A 10159-nucleotide genomic window follows, 5' to 3' on the forward strand; every position below is an offset into this window, starting at 1 on the left:
GTTCCTCTTCCCGATTGTGATTGCGACAGCCTGCCTTAGCTCCCAGCACTCCCTGTCCCCGCCCCCGTGGCCGGCTAGCTCCACTCCCACTTCCTGAGCCTGGCTCTGGAGCCTTGGAGGCCAGGCCAGGCCCGGCCGCTTTGGCCCCTGGGGGCACATCGGCCTGAGTCCTGTCCCGGCCCCTGGGCTCGGGAGGCTGCTGCCACCACTGCCCAGGACGGTCAGGCCTCACATCTAACTCCTTGGCCTCCACCCATCTGGTCGACTGGCTGACTGGCCGCCATGCGCCTGCTGTGGGCCACCTCCCTCTGCGGCCTGGCCTGGGGGCCACTCATACTAGGCCTCTGTGATCTCCTGGCAGCTTCCCAGCCACAACTGGTGAGGGGGCTGCGTGCAGGTGGGTGGGGGTGGACTTGGGTAGGGAAGAGAGGTCTGGGCACCTCCCTGTCTGCCCTCCCCAGCTGATCCCTGAATAATTCTTCCCCCTCCTCTATCTCCCCTTGCAGGTACCCCCATACAACACAGAGAACCAAACCTGCCAGGACCAGGAAAAGGAGTACTATGAGCCCAAGCATCAGGTCTGCTGCTCCCGCTGCCCCCCAGGTGAGAGGCAATGGCCAGAGGAAGCCTGGGAGGTGGGTCACAGGGGACTCTAGTCTACCTTGCTGCCTTAAAGGGAAGGCATACACTGTCTCCAGGGGAAACCAGCTGGCAGAGACAGAGAGTGAGAAACACTAGCCATCCCTCAAATGCAGGCACTGAGAGGGACAGGCCCAGGGTCACATAGCAAGCAGCAGAGATGAGGGTGGAACCCTGGGTCCCCTGACACTCCTATTGCCCTATGCCCTTCCAGGCACATACGTCTCAACCGAATGCAGCCGCAGCCAGGACACAGTTTGTGACAAATGCCGTGAAAATTCCTACAATGAGCACTGGAACCATCTCTCCAACTGCCAGCTGTGCCGCCCCTGTGACCAGAGTGAGTGGGGTGTGCCTGGGGAGGGCTGGGATCCCTTGGAGCACAGTTCCTCCACTGAGCTCTCCTGTCTCCCCACAAGTACTGGGCTTCCAGGAGACTGCGCCTTGCACTAGCAAACAGAAAACCCAGTGCCACTGTCAGCCAGGAATGTTCTGCATCTTTTGGGGCCATGAGTGTGTACACTGCGAGCCACTCTCTGACTGTCCACCAGGCACCGAAGCTGAGCTCGAAGGTCAGAGGTTATTAAGGGCTGAAGGTAGGGAGGAGTCTGGGTGCCAGTGATCTTAAATGGGGACAGGGAACAGTTCTGTGTGCGCGGTGAGCCTCCAGGTAGTTCTCTTCAGCATTAAAAGCCTCTTCTCCCTGCCTGTGAAAAGCTCATAGAAGGGATCTGCAGAGAAATGAAACTGGGACAGGGGCGGGGGGGGCGGGGGCGGGATAGGTGTCCCCCTCAGCACTGGGGAACCTGGGGGAGATCGGGAAAGGTGCAAGCTACAGAATGGGTGGGTAGGCAAAGAGGAGCCATCCAGTGGGCGTAAAGGAAGCTCAGAGCTGAGCAAGAGGCTCCCTTTGCCCACTCGCCCTGGTGGCCTTCCCTTTCTCTTGCCAGGTGAAATTGGGAAGGCTAATAGCAACTGTGTGCCCTGTAAGGCAGGGCACTTCCAAAACACGTCCTCCCCCAGCGCCCGATGCCAGCCCCACACAAGGTGAGTATGGCCATGTTCCTCCCGCCCTCTCAGAAACGTCAGCTGCTAACAACCCTAACCCCATGCTCAACTCTCTGAGACCCTCCTTGCCACTTGCCACTTCCAGCCATGTGCCCTCTTGAGTTGGACCTCTCCTTTCCTCCACAGGTGTGAGGACCAGGGCCTGGTGGAGATAGAGCCAGGCACCGCCAAGTCTGACACCAGCTGCAGAAAGCTACCAGAGCCCCCTGAGATGCCAGGTGAGGGACCAGGTGAGGGGCATGAGGTTGGGGGTATCTAGGAAAATGCCTTACTTTCTCCTGTCTGAAAAAATGGGGAAAATATGAATCCTTCCCTCTCAGAATGGCAGCAAGAAGAAAAATTCCTAAAAGAGAAATTGGAGTGTCCTCAGGCCAGTTTACACCCCCCACACAAACACATACAAACACACACACATACTTTTCAAGTTATATAACTTGAAGTATATAACATATATAATATTATTATTCCAAAGAATGATAATAATATTCCAAAGAATGCTTCCCCACTGAGATGTAACTGTAATTGACATCACTGTCATCAGTTTAGACATGCCACCATCATATAATTCATTTACTGGATTAAATATCTCTTTATTAGATTACACACTTTTGTTGTTAGAGAGATAATTCCACATTTAACTCTTTTTTTGTTTTTTTCTATGCGGTCATTCATTTCCTAGCCTAATAGACAATTATAGGATGTTTCTAATGATTGCAATCATTATTAATTGAGGAAGAGTTATTTTATTAACTTTTTTAAATTAGCAAATATTCATAATCTTAGCTTCCATTTATGGAGAGCAAGTGTGTCAGGCACTGTCTGAACACCTGACATTCACTAATAATTTAATCCTCTTATTGGTCCTACAAAGTAGTTCTTTGATCATTCTCACCTATGGGATGAGGAAACTGAGGCTCACAGAGATGACATGACTTGCCCAAGATCATCCACGTGGCAACTGGTGTTATGAAGACGTGTAAACAGGTCTTTTTACTCCAAAGCCCATGCCAGAATGCATGCGCACTGTATATAAAGTTAGACAATTCAGATACACACAACTAAAATTCGGCCACAGGACCATCACCTAACAAATCCACTCTTAAACCTTTTTTTGGTTTGGTTTTTCACTCATTTTTAATATATCCTCTAAGACATTTTTCTATGTGTGTCTATACATGTAATTTTTTTTTTTTTGCTAAAAGTGGGGTCATTTGAATATTTTATAACCTGATTTTTCATTCAACTACATCATAAATATTTTTCCATTTCCTCTTATTAATTTTTAACTATGTATCAAATATGAATGACATTTTAGAGCTGGAATTTTAGAGTCTAACTCCTTTATTTTACATACGAAAAAACTGATCTTTGAGGAGGTGAAATGAATTAAAAAGTCACACAGCTGAACAGGAACCCAGGTGTTCAAGACTCCAGGTCAAATGTCTTCTCATGCCTCCCATTCTGCACTCTATTCAGCCACAGATTTAGGTAGAACAGAAAGGGCAAACGCCCAGGATACAAACGTCCAAGTCTTCTGACCTTCCTTAGCGTGGCCGATGGGCACTGCAGACTCCATGGATGGCGGCACTGAGGCCCACAGAAAGAGAGAAATTATCCACTGCCAAACATCAGGTCCTGAGAAACCGAACTCCCACTCCTTCTTGGAACCTGCAAGAGGGTGAAGGCCTTGCAAGCCCTACTCTCCCAGGCAGCCACAGGCAGAGGGTTCAGAAGCAAGGCTCCCCTACTCTCCCACCTCTGAACACACCCACAGGTACAGAGGAGCAGTCTCAGTTCCTACAGTGGCTTCTCTGTATGATGGTCAAGTCCACAGAAATGTGGCTCTACCCTGTAGCCTGAGTCTGCTTACCACTCCAAGCCCCACCCTCCTTGTACTGCCCCCCGCCCCCACTTCCAGCCCTTGAAAACCAACTGCCCAAGCTCCTGTCCTCACACAGTGGACACCTGTACCAGCCCAAACATCTCCATTCATAATAGAGTTTCTCTTGGCTGTTAGCAGATCCCTCCAATTCTGAGTTCTCCTCTGCAATCCAGGGAAGTATCTCTAATTCTGCCTTTAGGAACAGCAGCTAAAGAACTGGAACGCTGTTCCTTAACTTCCTTCTCGGGTCATCTTTCCCCTTTCTATCTGCTGTCCTGGCAGGAACTATGCTGGTGCTGGCCATTATGCTGCCACTGGTCTCCTTACTGCTCCTCTCCACCATCCTCGCCTGCACCTGGAAGAGCCACCCCTCTCTCTGCAGAAAGCTGGGTAAGAAGGGCTGGATGCAGTCAGGGATGAGGCTGGCCTTCTGTCCCCGCGTGGATGGGAGAGGGGATTTGGAGGGACTATTCAACTACCCCAGTGCCAACCCATCTGCCCCTCCGCACCCTCAAGACTCCCAATGCCTACCCCCAACATAGACATCATCTCCCTCTAGCCCTCCATTCTAAGGCTAGAGATAAGGGTAATGACAACCTATTCCTTCTGGGACCCCGGGGTGGGCAGCAACACATTGTGGTGGGGTGTGGAGATTGAAAGCCTGCCAGAGGCCTCACACCCATTTCATTTTCATTGCAGGATCCCTGCTCAAGAGGCATCCAGAGGTAACTGGGAAGGCTGAGAGGCGGAGGGGGAGAGTGAACGAGGTGGGAGTAGGCAGGAAAAGAGTGTGCAGGCTTCAACATTCATTCATGCATTCGACAAATAATTTTTGAGCACACCATGTGCCAGGCACCGTCCCAGGCATGTGGATATAGCAGAAAATAAAACAAAGTAGCTACCCTCCTAGAGTTTCAGGCCAGTGGAGCAGAAATAAAGTTAAACAAATTCATATCAGGTGGTGATAACGGTGGGAAAAAGCAGCAAATGGGTCAGTGAGTGACAGTGGCAGAGGATGGGGGTATATTATCTTAGTGGACAGAGAAGGCCTCTCTGATAAGCTGATATTTGAGCAGAGAGCTAAAGAAATGAGGAAGCCAGGCATCAGGATATCTGGGGAAAGTACTCTAGGAAGCAAGAACATCAGGTGCAAAGGCCCGAGGCAAGGAGCCTGAGGAAGAGCAGAGGGGGGTGATGAGCTGCCCAAGCTGGGGTGGGGCGTGGGAATTAAAGAGGGAGTCTGAGGCCCACATCATTTGTTGGTTCTCTGCCTTCTCTCCTGCAGAGAGAGGAATCAAATACTGCTAATGGAAGCTGGGAGCCTCCAAACATCAACCCACACTTCCCTGACTTGGTAAAGCCACTTCTGCCCATCCCTGGAGACGTGACCCCTGCCTCGGCCTGGCCTCCAGCGACCTCAGGATTGGAGGAAGAGGTGCTACAACAGCAGAGTCCTCTGAGCCATGCCAGGGAGCTGGAGGCTGAGCTCCCAGAGCAAGGCCAGGTGGCCCATGGTGAGCAGGCTGCAGAGAGAAGAGGGGGTGAGGCAGATGGGATGGGAGAGACGATGGGCAGGGAGAGAGCGTGAGTCAAACTGAAATGTGAAAACTAAAATGGAGACAAGACAGAGACTCTGACAGCTGGTCAGAGTGTCCCAACTAGAGGGGAAGGGGAGAGACTGAAAAACCCAGAAACAGAGAAATGAGTACAGAGCTCAAGAAACCAATAGCATATGGGAGGTGGGGAGAGAGAAGAACGGGGAGGAGGCAGAAGAACAAGGACATTTGGGAAGCGGGGGGTCTGATGCAGAGGGCACACAGGCCTTCTTTCCTCAACCATGTCCCCTCAGCCCCTCTCCTTCTGCTTCCCTTCCCATAGGTACCAATGGCATTCATGTCACTGGCGGGTCTGTGACTGTCACTGGCAACATCTATATCTACAATGGGCCAGTACTGGGGGGAACACGGGGCCCTGGAGACCCCCCTACTCCCCCAGAGCCTCCATACCCCATCCCTGAAGAGGGTGCTCCTGGTCCTCCCGGGCTCTCTACACCCTACCAGGAAGATGGCAAAGCTTGGCATCTGGCTGAGACAGAGACACTGAGGTGCCATGCCCTCTAACAGCGCCAAGGACCTAATTTGTCAGCCATGCTTGATGGTGCCTGGGAAAAGCCAGGAGAAGGGAAGCACAAGAGCACCTTCCCCGCAAGGCTGCCCTACCCTCACAGGATTGACAGAGGGCCTGAGTAGGGCCCCTGAGAGGCAAACTCTTAAGAGGCCAGGCCTCAGATACGACTCCGAGAGCAGGGCCGGGCACTGGCTGGGTACAGTGCCCACCGCGGGACTCTCACCACCGCCTGAGCAGGCCTGAGACTTCGTTGCAGAACCCCTGCCCACTGGGGCTGTACCAGCTCAGCATCAGTCACAGACAGAGCACATGATGCCTGCTGCTGTCCACCATGGCACTCTGCACCCAAAGCATGGCGCAGAAGGAGCCAGCCGCATGGACATCACTGAGACCTCTAGCGGATTTGTGGCACCCATCCTCAAGCTTCAGAGGCCTTTCGAGGACCCACACTTCACACGGACTGAGGTAGACCCTATACGAAGATGGAGTTACATGGAGGACCACCCCTCCCCTCCCCTCCTACAGAGGAAAGGGAGTCATTGAAAACTGGGGGTTTGGGTAGGGTTACTACGAATAAGAGATAGTTTCAGGTGGGTGGGGGAGGAAAATAGCAAATATATTTATAAATTGTAACCACATGCAAATAAATTGGAAATTTAGACATAGATAATTTATTTTCTTGGGATCGATATAGAAACATTGTGCCACTGGAGCAATATCAAAGGCAAAGATCAAAACATTAAAATATAATCCCACAAAGGTATTTCTATGAGAGACCAGTATATATAATTCAGGTTATAATAATATTAGCCAATATCCTGACGACGTGCCAGGCAGTGTTTAAATGCTTTACAATAATGATTTATGTAATCCTCACAACACCCCCATGAGCTAGATACTGTTACTATTGCCATTCAACAGCTGAGGAAACTGAGGCACAGAAGGGGTAAGTCGCTTGCCAAATTCAGCTACAAATGGCAAAACTGGGACTTGCATCCAGTTAGTCTGGCTTTAGAGGCCTCTTGGATAAAAACTTCACACATATCCTTCCAGAATTTCTTTGCATGAATAAAATGGTCCGGTTTTCTCAAAAAATCAGACCTCCTGCATGTTCCACAGGCATTAGGTCTCACAGCCACAATGCAGAGTGAAAAGAGTTCTGCAAGGTTGATTGCAAGGAAAGATATGCACTTGAGACATAAAAATGTGGGAGGCCAAGGTCACCTGCTGGTGCAGAGATCTAGGCTGATCTCCTTTCACTCGGAAGGAGCACTCATGGTTTTTACTTTCTTTCTTTTCATCTTATTTTATTTTTTCCCCAAAAGAATTTTAAATCTTCCAAGCTCTCTTTAGTGAAAGTTTGGGGCCCCAGAACTTATCTACCATGCTGCCCAGTAGAGACGATCTTAGCTTGAAGGATTGTGAGGAGAGCGGCTGCCAGCTGACTGCTCCTTCCATAAAAGGTCACTATCTGGGTCCAATGTTAAGAATTCTGTTGCTGGTGTTCATTAAGATGGTGTGGCTATAAAACACATACTCCAGGAGTCGTCTTATCCAAGTGAGGGGTTACTTAAGGTTGACCATCAAAGTATTAGATCCAACTTCCTTTCTTGAGAAGTAAATAATGGTGAGCTGTATGTTTAGATAGTTAAATCCTCTTGGTTTTGTAGTATGCTAGAGCCAGATAACATGAATCCTTAATAATTGCTCCAATGTGTTTAGGTAAGAAACTAAATTAATACATTTTCAACAAAATAAAAGAAAAAATTTTAAATAAGCGGTGCTAAGGCACAATCCTATGTGACACCACTCCAATTTAGGATTACACCTGCCTATATTAATTTGCTGGGGTTGTCTTAACAAAGTACAGTAGATGGAAAGGCTTAAAAAAACAAAAACAATTTTCTCACAGTTCTGGAGGCTAGAAGTCCAAGATTAAGGCATCAGCAGAGTTGGTTTCTTCTGAGGCCTCTCTCCTTGGCTTGCTCATGGCTCTCTTCTCCGTCTTTACAATGTCTTCCCTCTGCGTTCTGTATCCTAATCCCCTCTTCTTATAAGGAAGCTAGTCATACTGGATTAGGCCCACCCTAATGGCCTCGCTTTAATTTCATTATCTCTTTAAGGACCCTATCTACAAATACAGTCATGCTCTGAGGTGCTGGGGATTAGGAATTCAACACATGAACTGTAGAAGACACAATTCAGCCCATGCTTATTTTGCCAGGGCTGAGTTAGTACAAGCTCCAAGACACATTAACAGGGAGGAGTTCCTGTCTACAATGAAAGCTAATAAACAATCAGTGAAGACAGCATCTTGCCTATCGTCTTCAAAAGATGGAACTGGATACAATAGTAGTTAATCATGGGATAATTAAGACTGAATCTCAGTCGTCTCTCTTATACTATTTTTGAGAACTCCACTCCTATACCACATGGAGGAGAAAGCAAATACTGGATCCAACCAGTGTCAACATGGTGCAGGGAGGCCTGTGAGGGGGCTAAGGCAGCAGTCCGGGAGACAGATGGATGTAGTTATACAGAGCAGCAGCAGTGGGACATGTGGGTCTATGTAGTCCTAGGGTAACTAAGAATGTCTTTTTCTGAAAGATGGAGCAGTTCACATGGACAGCTGTGATGAATTCTTTCTGCTACCCACCCAACAGACTTCGGCACCTTTCCTAGGAACAGAACCCCATTTCTGTACTAAAGCAGAGATTCCATGATATCAGGAGAGGAGACCCTTCCTCCAGTCTCAGGAGCCAGTAAACCCAATTCCCCTTTGCCAGGAATTAATATAGGATGGGGGCCTGGGATCCATTTCTGGCCAGTGACATGTATAGGGAAGTCTTGTTCCCAGGTCAAAAAGCATCATTAGGAAAAGGTTTTTGGTTTTCCTTGTCCTTTCTCATTTGGGGGATGTTTGTTTGAAGACATGATGCCTGAGCTGTGCAGCCATCTTACTAACATGAAGAAACAGCTGTGGAGATAAAAAGCCAATCCTCTGAGGATGGAGGTCCTGAAGAAAAGAAAGAACCTGGTTCATGAGGCGTCACTGAGCAGCTGAACCAACCGTCAGTAAGCATTTACTTTGGGCTTCTTTTTATGAGAGAAGAACTCCCATTTGTGTAAATCACAGTAAGTCAAATTTTCCTCTCTCTCTCTCTTTTTTTTTTGTTTTACTTTTATCTGTTTCCTCTTTTTGGGTAAGTAATTTATTCATGTGGCTCAAGATACAAAAAGCATCAAAGAGTAAACAGCGAAATGTCTCTTTTTCACTCCTATCCTTCAATCATCTTGGTCCTCTCCTTGGAAGCAACCATGTGACTGTTTCTGATGCTTTTCCAGAGGTCATTTATGCATATTCAAAAATATATATATACATAGACATCTTTCCTCTTTTTTTCCCACAAATGGTAGCACCTTCTCTATATATTCTTCCCCTTGCCTTTTTCATTTATCAAAATAGCTTGGCCATGATTCCATATCAGTATTAAAAAACTTCCTCCTTCATTTTTATATCTGCATAGTATCCCATTATATGGCTGCATCATTTAACTAGTTCTCTTTGAGGATTTTTCATTCATTTCCAATGTATTACAATTTTATAATAACAACCATATTGACTTGTCCATGTGTGAGTATTGCTATTAAAAAATTGCTAGAAATGAAATGGTGAGTCAAAAGGTACAAATATGTTATTTTGACAAATATTACCAAATTGTCCCCCATATATATTGAATGTTAGCAATTTTTAAGAATATCCATTTCCATATACAAACGCTGACATTGGTACGCTATCAAACGTTTTGATCTTTGTCAATGTGAAAGGTGAAAAATGTTATCTCAGTGTAATTTTTATTTGTATTTCTTATTGTGAAGGAAGTGTTTTTATTTCCCTGTGACTGATCATTTTCATATGTTAAAGAGTCATTTGTAATTTATTTTCCACTAACTGTTCATATCACTATTTTTCTACTGGACGATTTCCAAACGTTATCTCGTTATCCCCAAATCATCTACTAAACAATAATTTTTTCTTCCCTAATTTGAAACACTACCATTATAAAGCGAATATGTGTATGAATTTGAATTCACTCTAGATTTTCAATTCCCTTCCTTCTATCTGTCTTTTTAATTTGCTAGCACCACAGTCTCAACTATTTTAGCTTTATATTTTAATATCTATCTGGGCTCCTTTTAATATTCTTTTTCAAAATTTTCCTATTTTATTTCTTATTCCACATGAACTTTAAGATCAGCTTATCTAGTACCCCGCCCTCCCCCAAAAAATTTCTATTGGTATTTGGGTTGTGATTGCATTAAACTTTTAGATTAATCAGGAACAACTGGCATCTTCCTGGTGTTAGCCTTCCTTTCAAGAAATAGTAGACCTCTCTATCTGCTGATCCCTTTTGTGTCCCTCAGTAGTATTTTAATGTTTAA

The 10159-nt window shown here is 46.8% G+C and overlaps 1 protein-coding gene across 4 annotated transcripts; it reads left to right on the plus strand.

Annotated features, from left to right (window-relative positions):
- The first annotated feature begins 72 nt into the window (after positions 1-72).
- LTBR (lymphotoxin beta receptor) lies at positions 73-6479 on the plus strand. 4 transcript variants are annotated; one of them, XM_039874124.1, is made up of 10 exons: positions 73-378; positions 507-603; positions 854-979; positions 1059-1235; positions 1590-1686; positions 1834-1937; positions 3872-3979; positions 4289-4314; positions 4875-5103; positions 5468-6479. In XM_039874124.1, exons 1-10 carry the CDS (start codon positions 283-285, stop codon positions 5707-5709), a joined length of 1302 nt encoding a protein of 433 aa, XP_039730058.1. In that variant the 5' UTR covers positions 73-282; the 3' UTR covers positions 5710-6479. The 4 variants fall into 4 exon arrangements, with proteins under 4 accessions (XP_039730058.1, XP_039730059.1, XP_039730060.1 ...); XM_039874125.1 differs by having other exon boundaries at positions 1834-1925; XM_039874126.1 differs by having other exon boundaries at positions 1059-1211.
- Positions 6480-10159: the final 3680 nt, after the last annotated feature.

This window comes from Pteropus medius, unplaced genomic scaffold, assembly GCF_902729225.1.
Source record: "Pteropus medius unplaced genomic scaffold, Ma_sr-lr_union100, whole genome shotgun sequence".
Taxonomy (NCBI): Eukaryota; Metazoa; Chordata; class Mammalia; order Chiroptera; family Pteropodidae; genus Pteropus; species Pteropus medius.